General features: G+C 38.1%; 1 protein-coding gene across 12 annotated transcripts in view; it reads left to right on the top strand.

Moving 5' to 3' along the window:
* The window catches only part of LOC131679398 (dual specificity calcium/calmodulin-dependent 3',5'-cyclic nucleotide phosphodiesterase 1-like), a 796,874-nt gene that overhangs the window by 582,330 nt on the left and 187,852 nt on the right, over positions 1-26,692 (top strand). For 10 of the 12 annotated variants that reach the window (XM_058960115.1, XM_058960125.1, XM_058960117.1 and 7 more), the window contains one exon: positions 15,676-16,041. The exons of the other annotated variants lie outside the window; for them this stretch is intronic. In XM_058960115.1, coding sequence (XP_058816098.1) covers positions 15,676-16,041 — 366 coding nt within the window. The remainder of the gene's footprint in view (positions 1-15,675; positions 16,042-26,692) is intronic. 12 annotated transcript variants of the gene reach the window in all.

Here is a 26,692-nt window from a genome sequence, read left to right as displayed (position 1 = left end):
AATCTTTAGCATTTTTTCACAATGTGTTGAGTTTATTGAGTGCGAGATAAGTATAATAGTATGTTTTCTCTAGTGTCTAAAAGACAATCTTGGAAAACAATCTTCATGTTCCCCTTATATTTGAGAGCACATTACATAAGAAGAATGACTTTAAATATTAGATACAATGCCAATTAATTTTATTTTTGACAATTTAGGAAGCCTGACTAAAAAAATAAAACGTGAGATCTACAAAGAATTGACCCCCATCGGCCCATCCTTGATTCGATTCGTAGTCCCGCTAGGAGCTCCAAATTTGAAACAAATCGGACTACCTACACGAAAAAAAAATCCGTTCATAAATTCATGAATAAAATTTCAAAATTTCTTGAACTGGCCGATTCACGAAAACCGTGACCAAGTTTCCGAGATTATGAATAATAAACCTAGTATTCATGAAACTGTTTGTGGTTCCTAGTTCGCACCGAAAATACATACATAGCGTTCCATTCGAATGTTTGGTAATGTTACTGTAATTGTTCCCTAGTTTTTGTTATGGTCCTTGTTCATCATTGGAGAATACACAGCTGATGTGCATCGTGCATGATTGCAGGAGCTTATTCGCGATTTTTGTGATTTCTCATCATGTTACCTGAAATTATATTCATGAGTTTACTATCGCATTTTCCTGTCTGGGTAGCGTGATTTATGTGCATGATTGCAGGATCTTATGCACGAATTGCCTAAGTTTTATTCACGTATCGTGAATATTGATATTATTATCAAGTGTAGTGTTGATTTTAGGATCTAAGTCACGATTTTTGTGATTTATTTGTACGTTATCTTAATATTTTATTCTAGAGCTTACTTTCCAATCTGACACGTGGAGACACGTGATATGTATATTCGTAATTTCTCTTCGCCTCATCCCGATCTGTTATTTTTTGTTTTTTTTTTGCTCGTTTTTTTTTACTCGGAATAACGTCACAATATGAAGAAGGACACTAATGACTGTGACTAATTTACGGTATCTTGTTTTGTGAACTATATCACATATCGATTTACGGTTTCATAATGTACTTTTAGTGCGCAGTACAGTTTTCTGTCCAGACATTACACTGAACCTTATCAAATGAGTAACGCTAATCTAGGTCCTAACCCGATCAGAAACGCATAACAGAAATATTTCAAAATTATATCTTGCATTGTTACTTGTTATAAATTTCTGTTATTTTAACTACTAACGAGACCAAATTTATAACACAATTTGTTATAGAAATTGTGTTCTGTTATAATCTTGTTATTTTATTCTGATCGGGAACAGTTTTCTTATATCTACTGCTCGTACGTTTTACTGGTCGCTAACAGCTAGGCATACATGTATAACATTTCATGAAATAGTACCATTTTCGAAAGTTGTCCTACTAGTTCTCGGAAGGTCAGAATCCCCGTCAGAATCACACACTACAATTGCAAACGAGACTGCGGCTGTTTCGCCCACTAAAACACTGCTTAAAGCCAATTGCAGTGGGCCGTGATTCTGAATGTGATATTCATTGTTCGGTTCAGATATGTACGGGTGTAGACGTCGCGATCGCGGAGGACTCGAGCATTAATACGTTAACGTGTTTAATCGCGTGCGCGTTTGTATGTCGCATGTGCTAACGTGTATGTAACTTCGCGTGTATGAGTTCTATTTTATAACCGTTTGCCTTTCGCATATTCGTGTGTGTTCTTGGGTGATCGTTCGCGCACCGTTAATCTAATACTTAATTTTTGGGATACGACTCAGATGATAGAACAAAGTGGGATTTTGCGTATCACTCGAGTTCCCGGTTATGTTGCCTTGAAACGTGTTGTCTAGTGGATATGAGTTATTCTTTCTTAATTTTTTAATTTTTGTTTTTTTTTAATTGGCATGGACCTAGACTGTTGGTACTGTGGATAGACTACCGAACGTGCCCGATTCATGATCACGCGAGCGCGGGAGTTTGTAGGTTGACGCTTGAGATAACATTTGTAATTTTGAGTGCTGAGACGTTCACCTTATCACCGGGGTGTTATCATGTTTGCGAGATCGTGGGCGTAGGTTGCATGGATAATCGCAAGGGGCCGAATATTATACATTCTATGGGAAGTTATTTCTACTTTTCGAATATCGAGGTCTCGTTCTGCGCCTCGTTACACAGAAGGACTTAAAGGGGGAGTATTTTTTTGTAAATCATAAGATAGGTTCGAAAACACTGCATGGAAAAATGAACTTTTGACATTATAAATGACCTCAGCATCCCAAAATTACTAAACGACGACTTTTCTTTCAATATTGGGGCCCCATTTCAAAATTTCGGAAGAAGTAACGGGTAGGGATTTTGAATGATAGTAACTTTCATTGTACTGAACGGAATTACACCATGTTTGTTCTAATCAGTCGGATAAATGCGTATCAATTTTGTATTGGATTTTTAAGTATGCCTGATTTAAATAAATAACGTAAAACCTGATCTTCAGAAACTATTTCGAAAGCGACGTGAAAAAAATGAAATTATCCTGTCTATTCAGGCAGAGTTGTTAATAAAAGACACCTAAGAGACCTAATCGAAGACTTAGAGACTTTAAATATAGGTCCCGCGTGTTCGTTTTCTATCATTCGTTGCTTGGGTTTTGAACGAACAACATATGGACCCGTTTCGTAGCTGTGTGTAAAGTTTTATTGAGCGCTCTTCACTCAGCTGGGATAGATTAAACTTTGCACACACGAAAGATACTTTGTTTGATTGATCTTGTGGTTTAATTTTTCAGTCACCCAGCACCATCCAACGATCTTCGAATCCAGCGAATCACCTATCAAAACCAACGCTAACATCAAAGGTTCTTTTCGATCTACCATAATTATCATAAAGAAAAATTTGAAAATTTTCCATTCAAACGTGATTCCGTTGAATGTAATTAGATTTGAATTAACAGGCGCAATTGTAGTCGCAAAAAAGACCGGTTATGTCACAGACATTACCCACCAATCTTTTTTAATCATCTTGTTTCGGTGATTTTACGATCACAAATATTTGAAAAATCACTTTTCGGATGATTTATTGACACTGTGTTCTAGATATGACTCTGTGGAAAGTTTCATGGCACTAGAAGAAATCACACGTCAAAACGGCGGGTGGACTACAGTTGGGGCCGTCGCACAACCGGAGACACTCGTCTACCCCCCTTTACTAACATGTTTAAATCACCCATGTGTATGACGCATCTCTGAGGGTAGTGTAAAGCAGAAAAGACTACAGAAATAATAACGCTTTATACTTTAAAAGTGCGCACATCAACTATTGAAGCTAAATCTATATTATATATTATTTAAACTAAAACGTGCGCTTCATTTTAACAGAAATTTGAATGACGTGTGTCTATTTCCGCAATCGCTAATCCTGTGTACTACATGCCCTCTTTTATACCCAGCATTTGAAACATAAACAAAAGCTATTGTATAAATCTAATAATCCATTGCATCTTACGTCTTCAGATTGTAAAAAATTAAACGCTTTTTCGAACAATACAGCTTCTCACAATGCATTGTGCACAGCACCGAAAGTCAGCTTCATTGTAGTTGAACTTTCCGTCCTCTACCTTTACCGCATCTGTTGCACATATAAAAGGTAGCTAGTATAAAGGTACCTTTTTCCATCAAATACAACCGCTACCGAGAAACACAACAAAAAGGCTTCTACTGAATAGTTCGTAGCAGGAAAGTTGTTGAGACGAAAATAACAACCTTTTTCAAACACATAGGAACCGAAACCGATACCCACTCCACATCCATACTGGCCTGAGCAGATACCACTTGCTGATAGACGAGACAAGTTTTCCTTGAACATTCTGATCCCTCAAGATGGCCCAGTTAGTAAAGCTTAAAGCATTGATGTAAATATGTCGAACAATTGATACCACAAGATATGAGTGTGGGTGCGTGTTCGTGTCGGTTGAGAACTATTTCAAGATTTTGAGATTAGATTGGTTGGCACCGAACCAATTCTTGTGATTAATAGCGATAGATTGATACGGCTATCTATGTAAATAATGGTGGTGAGATGTGTTTGAAGCGAACCAAATAGCATCCAAGAAAAGCTCATTTTCGTTTTTGATACCATAACAATGAACACTCGCAGCGTAAATATAATCGAACCCGGGTGCCAACACTAGTCACTACGCGTGTCAACTGAATATTCAGCATCAACATCATTGTCAAGCTGCGGGGTTCCGGTAATTGCAAATTTATACCATAAACGTTTCCCACGGTTTCAGGCACCCCGTCGATTACGGACGAGCTCATTCGTAGACATCCTTGGATACCCTTGAAAAATATATATATTTACATAATACAAAAGAGGACCGGATACTGATGACATCTATACATATGGATGTGCAGAAAATTAGGCAGCTCGGTGAAGATGGTGGATTCAATGTTCTGGTACGTTGGTATGTTTATGTATATGTCACATACGAAACACGAATATGTAAAAAAATTCTTTTCTCTGATAAGAGGAAATTTTATGGAATGTTTATTCAACGATACCATCAAAAAAGCTAGCCAAATTTTTTTGTACTCCGTTTGTGAATACTTGAAAACAGTAGATTCAATAACGAAAACACGTGGAAATATTATGAAGTCAATTCCGCGTTCTTTTGATTTTGAATATCGGTTGGAAGCCCGAAGGCAAGTAAGAATATTTTACTTATAAAACAGAACTCTGTAAGGGTGTGTAACCCAGGTATCTGCTACGCCGCCATGATTTTTATGTTAACATCTAAAACGTCGCGTTAGGGTCGATCCATAATAAACAGAATCAATTCCTTTCGACACAATTTTGTGATAGTCGAGTTTGTTTAATTTATTCGTGCATCATGGTGTAAAGTTTCTGTTATTCACAGACATGCCAAAAACAACACATTCCTTCAATTAGCTATCCAATAGTTGCGGTTTTCAACAAATTTCTAAAAATCGAGTCATGCCGTACGGTATCTGACTAGTGAAAATCGAGCTTCAAGCAAAACAAGCAGAGCAATTTGAACTGTCAGTGGGGCCCATAATTTGTGTGCCCGCTGAGATGTTGACTTATGTCAGTTCATTACAAAAGGGATAGGGGTGCCATATACGTGGTGTAACCCCCTTTTGGACGTTATGTACCGCCGGGATTACACCCCCCTTCCAAATTACAAAAAAACTCGTGAATTGATAAGTAGTACATGTACTGATCTTATTATTTGTAGACAACATGAGTCAATGGACTACTAATAAAATAATGCATTTTAACAATAAAACCAATGTTAATTTGGAAGTTACAGAACTTTTTTTTCCATTTCCTATAAAAAAGGCAAAATGTGGGTTAGTCCCTTTTGGACGTCAGCCGTTCAATTATATATTCTGATCTGACATAAACAATTCGAACAATGTACTCCCATTCTACAAAATACTTCTTTTTTATAAATAGCAACATTTGTAAAGCGCTATAACTTTTGTTTTAGTCAACAAAGCAAATGACAAACTCAAACAAGGTTAGAAAATGTGACCAATACTGTGTTCATTTGAGCGCCAGCAGTTATGAGCATTATCAGTTGAACTGTAGTTATTGCAGTTAGTCTGATTGGATTCCACTGGAGCAGTGCTGCCAGCGACAGCTTCCGTTAATGCCGAAAAATGAGATTATGATATAATTTCTTTATCTTGTATTATTAAAAACTATTTAAACCTATAAAGTTAGGCTATCTTCAACTGCGTTTACCGTGGAATTGGACTGTTGTAAATATTGTAGATGAATTGTACTGAAGATTGGAAGGATACAATTAGCCATACTTCATTGCAATGTTCGAATAGAGAAATGAAAGTATAGCTTTTGCTGCGACATGCTTGTTTGTGGATTGTTTGCTAAATAAAACCAACGTTTAATTTAGAGATTGCAGTAGTGCTGCGTTATTGCAGCAATTTTTTTAATTTGTGGTTACTATTTTTTCTTGCAAGATTTTCTTACGAAAGCTGTGTTATCTCGACATCAGTTGGGATAATTAAATAACGAGTCGGAGCGAGACTAAGCTCCTAAAATACAGGCCCATACCCAGAAAATTCTCAAGAGGAAAGTTTTGATTTTTGTTACGTTTCTTATAAAAAAATTATGAGGGGGCAGAGTCTTGTCTATCAGTCGACTCAGCTCAATAAATTGAGTAAAAGTCTGTTATCGAGATGGAACCTTCAACAGACACCGCTACTGCTGGCTTGGGGTTGTGTCGGGCTGGATAATCCTGCCGAATAAACCTAGACCTCTTGTATCCCGCAATACTCATCTATCCGGGAAAATTGTTCAGTACTACCTCAGTAGGTATTGTGCTCTTGCTCTATTTATAACTGGTGCTGAAAGTTCCCCAGCAATTTAGCTATTAGCCACTCTGACGGAAAGATAATCGGTGGTGAAATTTCTCTAGACTACGATATCCCGATTTTCTCCGACTTCGTGTTTTCCTCCATAGCTCCCGCTGACCGACATTTGCTGTGTAGCAGGTCTTCTCACAGCTATTAGGGGAGAGTGGGTACGCTTGATCCCACTTTTGTTTTATACATAAAACTTTTCAATGAAACAAAAATTTCAATTGCAAAATTCGCCATCTTGTAGTCAATTCGAATTGTAAGAGCTATGAATAATGTGTAAATCCGAATACTATGTTCTGTCAGTAATATGAACAGTTTTGAAAATCATGTAAAAACATGTGGTAACTTGATCCCTCGCCTACTGGGGCTAAAGAAACAAAGCACACTATGACCTATAGACACGAAAGTTCAGCTAACCACCTATCGTGACAAATTAATTATTAACCTTAATTACCTTTTTAGATCCACGACAAACTTTAACCACAGTAGAAAGTCAAGACAAGTATTTGCGGTAAACCAATGCTGTTTAACTGGCTTTTCCAACCTGCAATAACTTATAGTATGATTTGTTCACGAAAAAAAAACATTTTATATCAATTAATAGTGCAAGGCACTTTATAAAAATGATGTTTTTTCTATTTCTATACATTTCGAAAGTGTTTGAGAGAACTAATAATTGGGATCAAGAATACCCAGAGTTACAGGGATCAAAGATACCTGTTGTATAAGGTGAACAAAATTTAAATTTTCTTGTATGCGTTGTGAAACTTTTTATTCAAAAACGTGTTTTTCTAGACAAAAGCCCTTAGGAAGTAATCGTACATGAAAATACTCATAAATAATTAGTTCGACGATCTAATACAACCGTTCAAAAAATTTGTAAAAAGATCTTCAAATTTAATACATCTAATTTGTTTTTTAAACATCATAAACGAGCAAATATTTCATTTTATTTTTATATTGTGATAACTTTAAGCGTATAGATTATGAGATATGGCCAGGGAATCAAATATCCCCAAGGATCAAGTATACTCACTCTCCCCTACTATATAGAAACTTGTCGAAACTACCTATGTTTCTTCAATGGCTTATTTCTAAAGTGACAGAGCTCAAATGACAAATGAAGGATTGTCGCGCACTATAAGATTCAAAAATTATAAATTCCGTTATTTTTTCGAATTTTAACTTCAAAATTCGCGCACATACATTTGAGCGTATATGTAATAGAGCAAAAATCGTTTTTTCGAATATTTCATATGAGGTCGTCCCCGTAAGTTCATGGGAGCAAGTTCCTAATTTGAAGAAAAAAAATAATAACCGTCATTTTTCAACAGATGATGCAAAATTAAATTTTCTCTGTAAATGTTCATTGGAACAAGGACACTTTATTATAAAAATTTTGAGTTTTTCTATTTTTCAAGAGAAAATCGGAAAATAACGGTTTTTTCATATTGTTGTCCCAAAATTGCATAATATTTCACTTTACAGTACACTAGAAAAATTGAAAATTGATTGGAAACTACTACGCATAAAAAATGTTAGCGCCGAAGGTACTGAAAAATAGTTTGTTTGCTATAAATAAAAAATTGAGGGTATATTAAAATAATCAAATGTAGTTTTGCATTGTATTTTACCAGACCTACAACCTTTAACAGATAACTTCAAAAGTACATCAATTTTTTTCTTTCTTTTGTAGCACCATGTTACCTTCTCCGCAGCTCACCTGGGTTCGATTCCCAACGCCGCACCTAGGGTTCGAGATTTTTCTAAATAGATTTTTCCAATCCGAAAACAGAGACGAATAATCCTAAAGTTGAAACCCCTTAAATGAAGGGCAATATATGTACATTATTTAATTAACTAAAAGCAATCCAATAAATATGACAAAACATGCGTTGCTCGTACTGATAAGTGTTGTAACTGCTACACATTGATAATTGCCATGCTCTCTGCATTTGAGTCTATGTTCCGCGAGGCTCACTGTGTAAGCAGGATAGGAAGGTGGATATATTAAGTAATTCCATACATGACCTGTATGCCTTAAGTGATTTAATTCGATGAAACTTGACACAAAGTACCTAAGTAACATGTGGGGTTTTATAGTATGACTTGTTGCATGCACTCTAAGTTTTAGGGGTGACTAAAATAAAACTGTCATAAATCTTTAATTGCTACTAGGGTAAGGATCTAAATTGAAATAATAGGTATAGAATCAACATTACAATTCTAATCAACAGCTCTTGTTCAAAAGAAGGAAAAATCGGGTGGAAAAAAAAGTTAGCCGAAAGACAACATTGAGTTAATGCTAATTAAGCTAATTAAGGGGTTACTTACCTTTTTGTGCGAAAAATGTCAAAAAAGTTTGAATTTACGTAAATAAAATATTATTACATCAATCTTATAGTATTTTAGTAGTACATTTTACAGCGAAGTAAACAAGCATAAGTTTATAAAAATGTATTGATAATTGAGTTAATGCTAATTAAGCTAATTAAGGGGTTACTTACCTTTTTGTGCGAAAAATGTCAAAAAAGTTTGAATTTACATAAATAAAATATTATTACATCAATCTTATAGTATTTTAGTAGTACATTTTACAGCGAAGTAAACAAGCATAAGTTTATAAAAATGTATTGATAATTGTCAGAGTTGTAGCTATTTTCCCGAAACCATTTTTTATTTAAGAGGTTTGCGGTGATCACGATTGAAGACCAATGGATTAACTAAAATCCCAAAACTTAAAAAATTACCGTAAACCGGTGTCACTTTGATCACCGGGGTGACTTTGATCAATCGAACTTTTTTTTATAGATCACTTTACTTATCTTTAATAGTCCTACGATCATTTATCTTTCATATGCATTCTACTCTAAACTTACGAAATAACAGCTTACAATACGTTTTTAGAAGATTGTCCGTTTATTATAGTTAAAAATCAAAAAGACAAAAATACTAGTTTTGCTCAACTTTATAATGTGTCATAAAGTTTCTAAGTTTATAGAACAAAAAAATCATGCATACTTGTGACTGTAGCAAATTTCAATTTTGTTACTATTTTTCTCAACAATCTGATACATTAAATTTATTGTCATTTAGTTTACTGATGTTATAAATAACATTTTGTGTAACTAGTTCAAAATGTTTCCCCCTCGCAGCTTTCATCCTAACATGACAACCTTTTCTGTTGAGAGCGCCCAGACCTACATTACATAGAGCAAACATAAATCAGCCATATTGAAAATTCTGTTTATCTTTTCTGCTGTTTTATAACCTACATCAGTTTTTGCACTTTTGAAAAGTTTTCTGTTGTTAAAATGCCGAGAAAATATATAAAAAGTTTAGGTACAAGAACCTACACTGCATATACACCGGAAACAGTGTCTGCCGCTATAAAATCAGTGCGAAAAAACTGCTATTCACTTCGCGAAGCGTCAAAAGTTTTCGGAATTCCGTACGGGACTCTATACAAAAATTCCACGGGTTACACATCAAAAATATAGGTGGCCAAACTGTCCTTGGTGAAACTCAAGAAGCCGAACTAAGAGACGCTATCGAGCTCGTGGGGGAATGGGGGTTTCCATTAGCACCGGCCAACATCGCACAGCTGGTCAAATCTTATCTGGATAGTAACCAAATGACAACACGGTTTCCGGACAACTCACCCGGTAAGGATTGGCTCGTTCTATTCATGAAAAGATCAAAATCACTGACTACTCGATGGACCGAGAACATCAAGCGAAGTCGGGCCAAAGTGAATTATGAGATTGTAAACCAATATTTTGACAATCTGGCAAAAACTGGATAACGTTCCACCTGAAAACATAATAAATTATGATGAGACGAACTGTGCAGATGATCCGGAATTTAAAAAGGTTATCGTCAGAAGAGGTCAAAAGCACGTCGAAAATGTATTAGACCATTCAAAAACTTCCTACTCAGTTATGTTTGCTGGTACTGCCAGTGGAAAAGTACTTCCACCCTACGTTGTATACGGAGCTGTGCATCTGTATCCGGAGTGGACTGCTGGAGCTCCGAAAGGGTGCCGGTACAATCGAACTAGTTCTGGTTAATAATTAGTTACGGACAAGTGAGTTTACATTTTCTAACGTTCTGGTTTTATTTTCAGATTGGTTCGATACCACGGTTGTTGAAGATTGGTATGAAACCATTGCTTTGCGGTATTGTAAGCAACTACATAATGACAAACCGAGAGTAATTATTGTCGATAATGTGGCATCTCACTTGTCATATCGTATGGTTATAAGTTGTCTAGAAAACAACATTCGAATTGCGTTTTTACCGCCCAATGCAACCCATCTGTGCCAGCTTCTAGATGTGGCTTATTTTCGGCCTTTCAAAAAGGCATGGAAAACTACGTTGGAACAGTGGAAAAAACAATACACGGGTTGCATTCCAAAACATTGGTTCCCGCGACTTTTGAAAAAAACTCTCCAAGCAATTGAATCAAAAAACGAGCGGAACATGATTGCTGGTTTTAAGGCCACAGGTATTTTTCCATTGAGCAGGCAGGAAGTGTTGAAGCGGATTCCTGGTGATCAGCGGGTACGGAGAGTGACAAGTGAAAACTCATTTTCAGAACAGCTGATTCAGTTACTGAAGGATGAGCGATTTGGAAAAAGATCGGAGCGGTCTTTTCCAAAAAGGAGACGATTGGTGGATATACAACCGGGAGCGAGCGTGTCAGAGGATCAGGCTCAGCAGCTTTTGGAAAGGAAATTGAATAGGAATGAGAATGATGGAATGGTGATCAAAATGGAACCGAATGTGGAGAAGGAAAGTGAAGCAGCAATATTGAAGTCTATAAAGATAGAACCGGATACGAAAAAAGTAAACATGACTGTTAAACAAAAGGCAACGCGAAAGAGACCAGCATCTAAAGCGAAGTTAGGAGCGAAGATCAGAAATGTCGCAAATCACGAAAAGTGAATTCGTTCGTAGAATACTTCGATGCTTAACTTCTTCATATCATTGTTGATTATTGAATTTCTTTTAAATAAATCTTATTTGGTGGTTTAAAATTGATTAGATTCAATTATGCTAATTTATCCAACACTATAAATGAAATGATTCGTTCAACCTAATTTAGACTGTGCGGCAAATTGTGCGAATGATTTGAATAGATTAACAACACGACTGTCGAAAAATCTCATAAGTTTTAAGGATATAGATCCGTTATCTAGACTAAACCGATTTTGCTAAAATTTGGAGCAGACATTCCTGGTGGGTCAATGAATCGACTCAGGCAGACGCAGATATGAGTATTTTTTGCCTAGTCATTCAAATGACCATATATCTAGTTGATCAGTCACCCCAGAATTCAAAAGCAGACTTTATATAGAAATTTAAATTTAAAAAATGGTTTTCAGCGGAAAACTTCAGAATCAACTTTCGGAATTTGGGGTACATAGACCAGTACATATTTTAAAAAAAATTATTTGAAAAATATATTTTTCGTTGAAAAATAATAAACATTGAATTCGAAAAGTGATCAAAGTCACCCCGGTTTACGGTACATTAGTAAATGAGTATTCCTCGTACCTTAACGATTAGTTGAATCAATGATATTTTTTTGCTGCATTCGGGCTCGTTTTTCCAAAAAAATCACTGTTTTTAGCTTAAAAATTCTTATCTGAAAACAAAAAAATATTCCAAAAAAAAGGAATCATTAAGGTACGAGGTACGAAAAATTTATTACGATCAATTCGAAAAAAAATTGAAAAAAATCGGTTGTCTAGTTTTTAGGCAATTGTGATCACGGAAAATCCATTTTTAGAGAAACGAAATTTCAAGACAATCAAGTTAAAAATTTGAAATTACCACTGCTCTTGGTAATCGTAGTGCGCTTGGAAATAACTTTCATTCTATTTCTCGGATCTCTATAAAAAATTTGGGAAAACATTCTCAAGGAGTTGTACTTTCAGATAAAGTAACAAAAAATATCGACTTTTTGAAAAATAAAAAGGTATATAACCCCTTAACCAGCTCTCATCAACTTTAAATAATTCCTTTTATTGTGGGATATGAAGCTTGACTAGAGGTTTACTCAAGCACACAAATTGTGTATCCGTTTTTGCAGCTAGCATCAATGCAGTGTTAGTCCTGACACTAAGTTAGTGTAGGATTCTGATGAAACAAAGCCAAAACCGATTACTATTTTAAAGATACTACTTCTGAGGAAATCAAGCGTTCGAATTGATAATTTGAGTGGTTTCAATACCCAGCAATACCCATGGTCAGATACAGTGCTGTATCCAGAGCTGCATTGTAGCATAGGGTGAAACGTAAGCTTCGATGTCGCTAAGAATGCTTGGTGCGAATCCAAGAGAGTCAATAGAGCGGATCATTTTCTCATCCGTTTTAAGTTCCTATATTCCACTTGTTAATTTTTCGATTTCTCACACTGTTGTTCACAACCTTATCTGAATTCTATCGTCTTACCTGAATTTCACCTTCTATTGCGACAGGCTTTGCAAATGAATAACCCCCGATAAGTTACAGTTCTCTAGTTTCAATAAACTTGTAGTTTGAAATACAAATGATTGAGCGTTTTCGGGATTTCGATTCTTGCACTGATAAAACGACAAAAATAGGTTTTAGATTTCATTGGATCTTAGGAGCGATGCTTCTTGAAGTCACAATTTTAGCTTACCTTTTTGGGGGGCTCCTTCGGCTCGAACAGTGGGTGGAAAAGGTGGTAGATTTAGTATTGTTTTCTCAATTCGTATGATCACGAAGGTAAATCGAAATTATCTAAAATGACCAATTTGGCGAAATAGCTCATCGAAATGACCATTGGGTTAGACTATCATCTCTGGTTTTGCTTAAACGGTGTATGAATTGTGAAATACGTATTGATCTAATTCTAACCTTTTGCCGAAACTTTTGTCATAATTTGGCACGAGAGAAAGAGAGAAAAGTTTCGCTAAGGCAGGTTTTTACGATCTCGTGCCGATTTTCCAGGAAAAAACTGCAAATCATTTAATACATTTCATAAACCCCTTTTTAATATCTATTTAGACTAGTACGGCATAGTATATTTTATTCTCAAAAACTCCCCTATTATTGTCATACACGTAAGCCCAATCACCAGATTTCATAACATTTGTACAATTTCTGACTCTGCCCTTTTCGATTGAGGATTTTTTTTTCTTTGCCACTGCTCTGTGAGAAAATATTGGGGATAAATAAATTAAAAGCTATAACTTTAGAGTGATCTCTCATATGTCCGTTTCTTGATATAATGCGAAATTTCGGGGTTTCATTATATTCTGATTGTAATCTGCAATCCAGCCCTTTCAACCTATCAATAACAAGGGAATAATAGACGCAACAATCCAGACTACACCTTGTTACAAATATTCTCAACCGAGAGGTTGAAGTTTGTTGTTTCGAACCACAGCAAGAACCACCTCCATTATCATATAATCCAGAGGAAAATGCATGCTAAAACATACACACAAACACAATTATGATTCCTCGACTTGTAGAAAGAACCGTTCTACACTAAATTCTCTATCTTTATCCTGTTCGTGTCTGATCGACCGACACAGACCTACCCCACCAGCCAAGCAGTGATGAAGCTAATTAATTCCCAATCCTTTCTCGACGTGCTCTCATTATACGAAACCAGGCAAACTGAAAAATACCATTTGCTATCGCACACGAAATTCCCACCTACAGTTCAGCTCCAGCAAATCGGCTATGAATAAAATTTCATGAATTTTAGAAGGAAAACTATCAGCCCCGAACACGAACCCGAAATTACTATCCGTGGCGTTACCCACAGAGGCTCATCACAACACAAAACAGACTCATTAGCATTGCAAATGGGACATGATGCCGGCGCCACCCATCAGCTTTTATCCGGTGACCGGAGCGCACCGTTCCTACGTCCATTCCAGCCAGCCAGCCATAATTTCCACCCTTCAACTTGCCCAGTTGAGTTATCATTTTGCCGTACAACTCGGTCTGCCGGTTGGCTGGAGGAAAATTAATAGACTCAGTATGAGATAAGAATTTCAATTAAGGTCTCGTCAAGTCTGTTCATTCGGATCTATGAAATGCAGAGTGGATGGATGGATGGTACTTAAGCTATGCGTGAATGGTGAAAGAATTCGTGGATTTTTTTTATTCGCTAAATGATTCGTAGTATAGTTGACCTCGATACAGGTGATTTCGTTTAAGACGTAGTTTGCTTCTTGGAGGTAGGTTTTTCATTTAAATATTTGTATATTGCAGCAATTAATTATACTTTATAAAATTCGTTTCAAGTTAAGACGATTATGCATGTTTGTATCAGTTTCTGATTTAGCTTAGCATAGTGCGTTTATAGATTATTTCAAGTTGCAGTTTAAGTATATTAATAGAATAGATGAAATTTTGATAACATGGAGTAAGTACGTACGCAAGACATTAAATTTATCGTCCAACCATTCGCACAGTAGAATTTAAAAACCCTGGTCAAAGCTCAAAATAACATAACCGATTCTCCCATGAACAATATGCAATGATATTTCAACAATACATTGTTAATGAAGTACATTTGAAAGTCAAGCTTGTTCATGGTTTATAGAATGGAACCTAATCAATTCAATAGTTAACACTAATTCAAAATAATACAGCACATTCTTGAAAAAATTCCCTAAGATTATGTTTCGAATTTGACATAATTTTATATCCAAATTATTAGGAAGAGACCAAAGCTGATGTGAATAAATGCGTTCTATTATGTAATCATGAATAAAACCGCTTTTTACATTTCTTATAAAAGAAATGTATAGAATTCGCTCAAACTTTCAAGATTTTTATAATGTATATTTAATAAGGACTAAAACCCAAATAAAGAGCATATTACTTATTTACCATTCACTCCAAGCTCAATAGTATGAAAAGGTATGTTTGTAATGTATAACGTATTTGCATAACACTAATTGCTTAGTTTGAAACGATTTATTGAAACGTTTGTTATCGAAACAAATTTGATATTAAATGCCCAAAATATACAAATTCAAACCAATTTGAGGTAGATATCAGTTAAATTTTCACCGAGTATGACAAACCCAATTTATCACCAGCCGTGCACTGAAATGCACTTCATTGTTTCAGTCATTTCTAAAAAACCATTTATAAGCAAAAAAGCTTCCTCTTTCAACTCTGCGACACATCACCTCCCTGCCAGCAACGTTCTCCCACATTTTTCCGGTTTGTTTTTCATCAATATTGTTTTTCTTCCGCTCTTCCTTCCGCTATCTTTGCAGTGGCAAGCTCGCCAGAGAACAAATTTACCAAAGATGATCTAACCGTGGCCCCACGCGAGCAATCTGCGTGCTACGAAGCCACGTGTCCTGGTCCCACAAACTACGGTGCTTGCGCTTCGTCATCATCAGCATCATCATCATCGTTTGCCACAGGGACACAGCCGCCACGGCAACTGGAACAGTCGCACCTGCCGGTGCAGCCACAACAGCAACAGCCGAGGCCTCCGTCAGGCTCCGCCAGTTGCCATCAGCATCCACATCTTCATCATCATCACCACCATCATCACCATTGCCATCCGACGACAACGGTGTCGTCCGGGACATCCCTAGGGGGGGACTGCTGCTCACGTAATGGACAAATTGCAAGTAAGTGCCCGATGATTAAGTTTAAAGTTTAAGAAGTGCTTATTTAGTAGATGGTATTTAGTCTGACCGAGCCGTGCATGCCGTCGTAGTGTAGCGTTGCTGCTGATGTGCGGCAAATAGTTTTATCGCAGTTTAGGTTAGTATTATGACAGAAGGATGTGACACTTTCAGCTAACCCGACAGGTAATAATGTACTATTGCAGCAAAAGATTGAAATAACCATTTCATAAGCACCCCATTATAATGCGAACCATATTGCAATTGCTAGATTTGGGTTACGTTACGTTGTTACGATAATTTTGGCGGATTGTAGCCAGATTATATCATGCTTCACTGCTGATTATCTAACATAAGTTGTTTAGGGAATGGTAAGTTAATACAAATCCATACTGAAACCTCAGCAACATGATAGCTACCATAGCCGGTTGTTCCCACTCTCCATCGTTCACGCCCAGGACAGGATAAAGCACTATTTACACCTATCCGATCCGATTCAGTGCCGGTTCAGTTCCGTGCACGGACACCAAGATTCTTTCATAAAAATGAAATGAGAGCATTCACACTTGTCGGAACGGCGCCGTCCAAGACAAGTGTGAATGCTCGCATTTGAATTGTATGAAATAATATTGGCGTCCGTGCACGGTACAGAACCATCACGGAATCGAATCGGAAAGATGTAAATTTAGCTTAAAGGATAAGGTAGACGGCAACTATTGATGTTTCACCTACCGGAAGGACGACGATTCATCAGACTCTTCCATAGGTGCCGCGGAGTTGGATATTTAGAAAGGTATACGGTCTAGCATTCGCTTCATGCAAGCAAAGCGACATGTCTTAGTTTGATATATACAGGGCCGCCCAGATCCGCGCCGGGCCCCGGGGTTTGAAGTACTGAAGGGCCCTACCATATATGACTTCTTATTTCAATATCGATTAGAGAAACTATACGGATGCAACCGTTTCAATTGAACTATTTTTTATGAAAATTGTTTATTTAACACGATTCAATGCGTTAGCTTAACAGAGTCGTCAGTATTTTAAAATAAGTAATAGATGGAAAAAATACAAATAATAAAGGAATATTTGTGGCTGGTCATTAGAATGACTTGCGTCCGATATGCCATTGCAATTGGAAACCTTTTTTGCGGCATTGCCATACATTCCATATTGTCATCGTTCATGCTCCCTTGACGCACGTTAATGCTACCATCGTTAATGCTGCACAGAATCCGAGCTTAGAAAAATTGACATCCCTTCGTGAGCTTGAAAGAGAAACAAAACTCAATTCATGCCCGCCACAATGAATCGAAGGTTTGTTTGTTTCCCTCGTCCTTCGCTTTTTCGGTACAACACATTCATGTTCGCATATATTCGGTTTCAGGAGCAAACTGAATCTTGTTTCTATGTTAGCTCTGAGATCATCAAGCAAAAGTGCACCAGACATAGATTATGCAGTTCAGTTATGCTCGAAAATGTAAAAGAACTTCTGCCTTCAAACTGTCCACATAAAAACAAATGAATGCTTTGGTTTGGTTTGAATTTATATTTCCTCCTCCTTTCCTCTAAACCATTGAATTCTGCATAAAATTTCAGTCAGTTTGGAAGTGAATGAATGAGGGAAGCATTGAAACTGAATATTGAATTCAGCAAATTAATCAGAAATAGGCAACTGAATGTGACATTTCGCACTACTGATGCTGCCTTGTTTCTTGTTGTTGGTACATGTTGTTGATTTTGAGGCACTGGATGCAGCTATTGCAGTTGTCACTATGACCTGAACGAATTTTCTTTATTGGTTTCTGAACATGGTAAAATCGGTTTTGGAATCAGTTGTTACATTTGCACTGACATTCGGAGAGAAAACATTCCGAATGCGATGACTGAGATCCAACAGCGAAGTCTGCTGTTAGAAAGACTGAGACAGAGAGTTGTGAGAGAAAGAGTTTCAACTTTTGGTGGAAACTAATGGGTAGAATAAGTATCTAGTTAATTTCCCATATTTTTCTGCATCGAATGTGTATACTGGAACCTCCATTTACGAACCAAGCCAAGGGTTCATAAATTGAATTATTTCGTTTTTTGGGATTTAAATCGTAAAAATAGTTCGTTTCACATTTATATTAAAATTCGTTGGTTGAGCAACATTATCGATAACCCTAACAATATGGGTATTTCCGAAACGGGCTTGACAAGTACATGATGAAAATGGATATTTGGTACCTTTTTGAAATCCAGAATGGAGACTTCCGATTGAACAATAATCTCGATAACCCTAACAATTTGGAAATTTTTGAAACGGGCTTGACGAGTAGATGATAGAAATGGTACCTTGGAACTATTTCTAACAATATCTGTATAAACTATGAGGGTATTTTAAGCGGGTTTGACGAGTAGATGAGCGATGCCCTTTTGAAGGCCAATATGGCGTCTTTTGGTTGAGAAAAGTTTTCTATAATCATATCATCCGCATCACAAATCAATATACCTATATCTATTCTATGATTATCCTTTTTCGAAAATATTTTAGGTTATAGAGATGTCTTAACTGGAATTCGCCATCTTGGTTTTCAAAATGGCTTCATTCATTGATTTTCGTCATCTTCTCGTCCACCCTATTCCGCAAATATCCAACTTTTATTAGAAACAGTTAGCTAAGAATATGATAAATTGTATACAACTTCATACTGTACATTTTGACAAACACTTGCGATAAATGAAACCAGAATGGTTCAATTGCACTGTTAAATGAATCTAATTGGGTTACGTTCACGTACTTCAGAAAACCATTAGAACGATTGGAACGTAGTTATATAATATATTTGCAGTGTCGACAGGAACAATAAGCTTCAACAATTAAATTAAAATAAATTTTATTCAGTTAAAAATGCGGGCCCCCAAAACAGACCCGGGCCTCAGGGTAGTTGCCCCCCCCCCTGACCCCCCCCCCCCTCTCGTAGGGTCTGGACATATAATTCTAGACCCTCTATTTCAGATACCTAATGTGACATCCCCAGGTATCAGTACAAGTTGTAGAGAAGAGGACTCAAACATAAACCCTTGGGAAGGCCCTTGTAGCTAATTCATGATGTCGATAGATCACAATGCGAAAAATGCATGTGTTTTCCAAACAACAAATTTAAGAAAAAGTTGTTGGAGTCGGCAAAAGACCATGCTGGTGCAGCATGTCAGAAAGAATTTTATTAGAAACTGTATTGAAATCCTGCTTAATATCCAAGAAAACTGATGCCATTTGCTTTTTGCTAGCATTTGAATTTCTGTTGAGAGCAACACAACACAATCGGTCGTCCTCTTTCCTTTGCGAAAGCCAAATTGTGTATCTGACAGTAAGCCATATGCTTCAATTCAATTGTTAAGGCGAAACAAGATCATTTTCTTGAACAACTTTCAGACACAGGACAGGGTTGCAATCGGTCGATATAAGTTGTGAATGGAGGCTAGTTTTCCTGGTTTTGGATGGCGATGACCTTCAGTGTCTTTTGGTAGAGACTGGCGGATTCTTCAACAAGTGCGATTCTGTGTGGCCCTTCTTGTTTTACTATAAGATGGCCAATGAGAACTCCACCATCAAAAACGGTGTTTCGTTCGCGTTATCGTGAGGGAACGCAGTGTGGTATTTCTATGCCAAGGCGGAATTCGGACAAACCTTCTTGGAGAAATCGAATAACCAACGGTTTGAAAATTCTACGCTCTCGGCTTCGTAAGCGCCGGGCCGTGCCCTAAAAAGTGCTCATCGATGTTTCTCTCGTTAGCCCGTCAACGAACCGGCGCCAGTAGCTACATTTCTTGGCTTTCATCAAACTCTTTATTCACATTTCTAACGTCGTATACTATCGATAGATAACGGGTAGCCCGTCATCCCGGAGGGTCTTATACGCGACGGCCTTCTCCGCGTACACATCTGATCACTCTTTGTCTTACCATGGATTGGGAGGACGCCCGCGAGATTTCGCATCCGGTACGCATTTAGTTTGAGTTTCAATCGCGATATCAAGTATCAAGCCAACCAGGAAGCCGTACTCTACTTTTCTGAATCTCGCGGACGCATAGCTCTTCCAATCAATGTTTCGTGTGAGGTTATACGAAACATTGATTGTATTTGGTGGTCTTGAGCCGTTAGCAATAGTAATAACGATTGGCAGATGGTCGCTACCGTGGGGATCAGGTATTACCTTCCACAGCCAATCTAACCGCTGCGATGTCGAGCAGAGGGACAAGTCTAAGGCCGCTTTCTCGCATCTCGCACTCTATTGTCAGTACCAACCCCAGCTCAGCTTCTCGCGGCCACTCTGTAAACACCGTAAGGCTCTCGGACACGTTGGAAGGGCAGGAATCCGTGTCATTGCATTCGTGTTTAAAATGGTAATATTGAAGGTGTCGCAAAGCTCATGGAGTGAGGAAAATCGATTATCATCATGAAGGCAACCCCATGTCGTACCGTGGGAATTAAAATTACATAAAATTAGCCTCGGTGCGAGAGGAGTTCCGCTATATCGCAAACCCGCCGATGGCCAACTGAGGCTCTAGGGGAGATGTAGTGGGAAGAAATACCTTTAATTCTTGTTTGGCAAGCGACAGCTTCAATACCTGGTGTCGAGGTAAGAGTCTTCTCGATTCAAGCGGATAATATTAAAATCGTGAAAGTTGAGATCAATTTCGGGAGTAAACCATGTTTCACATAATGCAAATGCTTCGCATTTCAATGTTATGCAATTCCCCTGTAGAACAGTGATCAGATCCGTGACCTCAGTCTATCAATTAACCATCGATGGAAGAATACAATCGCGGAAAGAGGGGACCATTTTGCTGTCAACTGCACCAAGAATGTTTCTACTGTGGGAAGAAAGCTTATCAGGATGCTTTTAAGAGAGTCAGAAACGTTTAAAGTTGTGAAAATACGACCCAAAATGTCAGTGATTCTATAAGGCCAGTGCTGAAATCTTTCTCTGACTGAGATATGAGAACACTTGGGGTTTCTAGATGTCCCAGAAAGTGCTGGGAACTCCATTTCTGAGCTCAGGTTTCTGAGACGAGGAGCTATTTGCTTTGGTTTTGCATCAGTACTTCCTCAAGCTGTTATTTTTGGAGGACCTTGAAGACCTTGAAGAAATACCTTCTGGCCTTTACAACGAAGTTTAGGAGAGGCTTCTTCCCTTTTCTATTGCTTCTAGGCGCAGCTGAAGATGTTCCCACCTGGAGGTCATCAGATTCGCATTCGTCACTAGAGAACAGGTTGACTCCGTTTGTCAAAGAGGAGGTAGTTGGGTATGGCAGACCCGACAAAGGTCACCCGATAAGAGTCCGAGTTGAACTATGTCCTATTTCCGTCAGCTGCGACTGATGCTGAATGCAAACGTTTGCACTTCAGTATCTCCAATGACTGCAGCATGGGGTCTTTAAAACAGCCCCTCCTTGTGTCAGCCGATCCGCACAATTTAAACTCGAAACTAAATTAAACTATTTACCACCGCCCGAAGCTTATCAGGGCGAATATCGCTCTTTCAGAACTGGTCCAATATCGCTCCGTCAGAGCTTGAGAAATCTGCAAAAGATTCAAGAACTTTTTGTCTTTGGCCCGGGAAAAGGTCACGAAGGGCCCGGAAGTCGAGCTTGGATATACCTTAAGCCGGGGAACCGATTTTGTTTCGACTTCCATCTCACCTTGAGACGAACCATTGTCACGGGAACTCATTTTTGCACGGGGGGTTCAATAAAGGGCGAACACGAAATTATTGCATTATTATATTCAACAGGGCATAACTTTTTTACCATTGGGTAAAAATCAACCAAATTTTGCACACTTTCTCATTGATGTGTATTGTTTACATGCTGTCAAACTCCAAGTCGTGTTTTTCGATTCAAGGAAAATGGAGGTGAACCAACGCGAGTCGAGAGAACAAATTCTTTCCAAACACCTGGAATTTCCTGACCTGTCGCACCGGCAGTTGGGAAAAATGTTGAACATTCACCATTCAACCGTCTCCAGAGTGTTGAAGCGGTTCCAGGAGCGGTTCACGTTGGACCACGGCAAAGGAGCTGGAAGAAAACCGGAGCCGGAGAACAAAAAGACGGAGGGAAAGGTGAAGCGGATGATTAAAGCAAATCCCAACGTCTCAAGCCGTGATTTGTATAAAAAGATCGGCATGTCGCAGAGCTACGTTCAGAATGCAAAGAAGAGAGCTGGACTACATACATACAAGGTACAGAACTTCCCAAACCGCGATGAGCGGCAACAATCGACGGCTAAAACTCGGGCACGGAAGCTCTACGAGAAGATGCTGACAAAATATGGCTGCTGTGTGATGGACGACGAAACGTATAAAAGCCGATTTTAAGCAAATTCCGGGGTTGGAGTTTTTCACCGGCAAGAGCAAGTTCTATGTGGACGACAAATTTAAGAAGAAGAAAATGTCGAAGTTCACCTCCAAATATCTCATTTGGCAGGCCATCTGCTCTTGCGGACTGAGGAGTGAGCCTTTCGTGACAAAGGGCACAGTAAATGGCGAGATCTACAAATCTGAGTGCCTCGAGAAGCGCCTTTTGCCGTTCTTGTAGCAGCACGACGAAGCTCCGCTATTTTGGCCAGATTTGACATCATGCCACTATTCTAAAAGTGTCCTGGAATGGGTGAGGCCAATTCTGTCCATTTTGTTCCAAAAGACATGAATCCGCCAAACTGTCCGGAGCTGCGCCCGGTGGAGCATTACTGGGCAATGATGATGCGGGAACTTTGGAAGAGCAAGAAGACAGTCAAAGACGAGAAGGACATGTTAAGAAAATGGAAAAAAAAACTGAGAAACTGGTACCGGATGACACTGTAAAGACTTTGATGAAGGGCATCAAGCGAAAATGCGTTCAATTTTACACTCAAGGCTCCATCGATTAACTTTTCTTTTGATTTTTGAAGTAAATATATGTATAAAACTACCCTAAAATTTTGGTTTGATTTTAAACATTATAAGAAAATTGGCATGACATTTTCGGTGTCGCAATAATTTCGTGTTCGCCCTTTAAAAAATAAGAATGATTTCAATACCTTTCTGTAATTAAAGTAAAAAGCGTAATTTTTTTCTCTCCAAGAGATTTGCTCTCTGGACTCCCTAGAAATGAGTGGCATGTTTCTTTTCGCTCAGGTGCTGTCAGTTCAATCGAAGATGACATAGAAACACACTCCGTGAGCGTGTTGTACGGTTTTACGAAACGCATGGTCATCGAGGAAAAAAATTCACGGTAGAACACTTTCGAGACGAAAACGAGCACGTGCGTACAGTTTACCGGATTCTGGCGTGGAGCGGAAGACCGGTAGCGGCTGTCCGGCGAAGATAATGACGAAGAAAAAGAAGGAAACGTTGAAAAAGCTGATCGACAACAAGGACGGAATGGCAGAAAATATCACGGCTCCCATACTCCCATTGATTCACCGAACCCTCAAGATGGAGGACATCATCTGTCGGAAGAAGACTCGGTCCCCCGAGTACACGGACGAGCAAATAGCGATCGTGAAATCGCAGTGGCGATGGATGACAAAGAACTACCGCGGGACGTCGTTCGTGCTGGACGACGAAAGTTACTTTTTGCTCTCGAAGACCCACATTCCAGGAAATGACAGCTACTTTTCCAGCGACAAGATGGCAACACCTATCGAAGTAAAATATAAGTTTAACCATGAATTTGAAAAAAGTACATGCTATACATCGCCATATCGGACAGAGGGATTTCAAAGCCGTTGTTCAAGCCGAGCAGTCTGGTCATCAATCTACAAGTGTACCTTAAAGGAGCATCATGCGGATAGGAAGTACGTCTTCTGGCCGGACAAAGCGTCTTCCCATTACGCCAAGAAGACGCTGGAGTATCTTGAGCTGAAAAAGATACCGTACTTGCCGAAAGAAAGGAACCTGACCAACTTACCCCAGTGCCATCCCATTGAGGATTTTTTCGGCTCCCTCAGTGCCCTGGTGTACAAAAATAATTGTAGGGCCAAGGGTACAAAGCAGTTGACCACCAGGATCCGGAATTGTATCCGGAAGATGGACGTCGGTGCCGTTCAGCGCTCTTCTGAGAGCATCGCGACTAAGTTGCGTCGTATGGCTGACCAGGGACCCTCCAATATTCATTGACGTTTTTTTTTGAAGAATAAACATTATGTTTTTAATAAAAAAAATACTGAACTCGTCGAATTTTTTTTTCATTTTTTGTTGAACACCCGTTATTGCCCAGTGCACGTTAGTTGGAGAACCAAGAAAGGGCGATTTAGAATAATATCGTTATTCATCTTGGATAACGGTATCCAGGCATCTCGCGAAACCAAACACTGCTACTGCTCTGCTGGTCGACTAACGATTAACACACAAAAGAAGAAAGAAGTCTAAAACCTCTAAAACGAGGAGAATGCACAAGATAACCTTGAACGCGGATTAGCACTATTTTTTATCGCTATACACTGCACGGACTGGAAAGATCGACCGATTGCTTCGATAGTCACCGTACGAACCTGCTATGGGATCTTGTCGCCGATGGCTTGTTGAGGAAACTTAATGAGCTTGGGTTTCCGTCAAACGGTTTCGTTGTTGAGCAAAGGTGTCTTCATGTTGGTTCATCAGTTAATCCAAATAAACCATCAATGGTGCTTTTCACGCAACGAAGGATTACAACCGGTGCTCGTTCGTTGCAGTTTTATGACTCTGAAATTGTCGTCGCAGATCAAGTTGGGGCAATTCTTGACTCAAAACTAAATTGGTCAGCTCACATCGATTTCAAATTAAGAAACCTTACATGGCCTTCGGCCAATTTAGACCACATTTCCGGAAATCTTGGGGACTCAAAACCAAGTATATTCCGTGGATCTAAACAACGATTCAGTGTGAAAAAAAAACATTTTTTGTGAGAATTTTTAGAATTTTGCCTGAAGCGAATTGATCAAAACTTTTGTACATTATAGTGTATCATTTCAATAACATTCTATATTTTTTATGCAAAAATATCGACAAGGGTTACGAAGCTGAAGCCAGGCCCGTAGCTAGGATTTTGTTTCGGGAGGAGCTTAAAATTATTGCATAAATGTATTAATTCTGATGACTTGAGATATTTACTGGAAACTGAACGTAATTATGAAAAGTTCTTAGCGAAAACAATTCCAAGTTAGAAATTTCTCTAGTTACAAAAATGAATATTCAAGAGTTCAAAGTATTTAGGGCTGCTTGAAAATACTACGCATTCTAGACTACACGTTTACAAGATGTAGAAGACGCTAAATTGGAATGAGTAGAAAAATATCCAAAAGCCCGTCTCACGAAACTTTACCCGCATTTTCCAATCAGGAGAACGAAACCAACCTCAAGGTTCTCTCCATGGATAGGAATATATCAGTGTGAAATCCAAGTTTACCGTTGCAAAGAATGTCCGAACAAAGTGAATGTCGAAATTTGCTTAAAATCTTCTATAAGGCAGGGGATTTGCAGATGCGGAAAATAGGTTCAACTCCTATTTTCATCATCTATTTCATCTTGCTACTATTACTAGTTCTGTGACTTCATCCGAAGTTTGCGTTAGCTCAACTTTATGAAATTGTCAATTTAAATGATACTAAACATGTCGTAATCATAACAATCCATAGAAAAACACCTGTTGTTTCATTTGACTCTCGTGGGGAATGGGTTAAAGGCTATCTTCGGCAATATTATCAGGCAACTGAGAATAACTATCTATTTATCTATTTAAGTAGATTCTTTTTAGGTACTTTTTATATAATTGGACTTACGAATTAAAAATATTGTAGACTGATTTTCCTAGATCCCTGAAACTATAGTAAAAGTCAAAATGTAAAGTGAGTGCAAAAAACTACTGATTTCACTACAAAGCAAGAATAAGAATAGCTCTATTAACTTTCAGCAATCTTGCAAAACCGTTAGAACTTGAGAAGACTACCTAGATTAAGTAAATATTATATTTGAACAATTGAAGGTTTTATTTCGGAATTCATGGGATTTTGAACAATGTAAAATATATATTTCAATGATTTAATCTACTAATGGAAACTACCCAAATTTTTTTTTATTTTGAATATAGAGGTTTTAATCTTAAGGTCATTCGCCTCTTCGGGGTAGAAAAATCTCTTATAAAACATTTCTAACCCTATGTGCGGGGTCGGGACTCGAACCCAGATGCGCTGCGTACAAGGCAATCGATTTACCAAGTACGCTACGCTCACCCCTACCCAGAATTTAATCTACTGAACGAAACTGCTCAGAACTTGTTCACTAATCGAAGGAAAATTGCTTAGCACTGATTAGTGAATGCTTCTAATTTACGTAAAATATGGTAAATACAACATTGATGACACGACCAAAATAACTAGAAACTATAAACATAGGTGAGCTTAATAATTTCAGCATCACTTGCTTCCGACACATGGAAGAGAGCACATCGCACTTACCGAATTTGCTTTGTTTTAGAGTTATCTGTTTTTAAATTACAGCAAATTATCCGTTTCCTGTGAAAAAATTGCAAAACTTCTTGTCATTTCGTTAAATAAATATGTGAACACTAATCTGCTCAATAATAAAACTATTTGGGAAAAAGTTTCAATTAAAATTGTTGCACCTAACGCATCAAAGCTGTACGGATAACGAAGACG

This window comes from Topomyia yanbarensis, chromosome 2, assembly GCF_030247195.1.
Source record: "Topomyia yanbarensis strain Yona2022 chromosome 2, ASM3024719v1, whole genome shotgun sequence".
NCBI classification, from domain to species: domain Eukaryota; kingdom Metazoa; phylum Arthropoda; class Insecta; order Diptera; family Culicidae; genus Topomyia; species Topomyia yanbarensis.
Note: the sequence above shows the minus strand (reverse complement) of the source record. Positions and strands in the feature narration are given on the sequence as shown.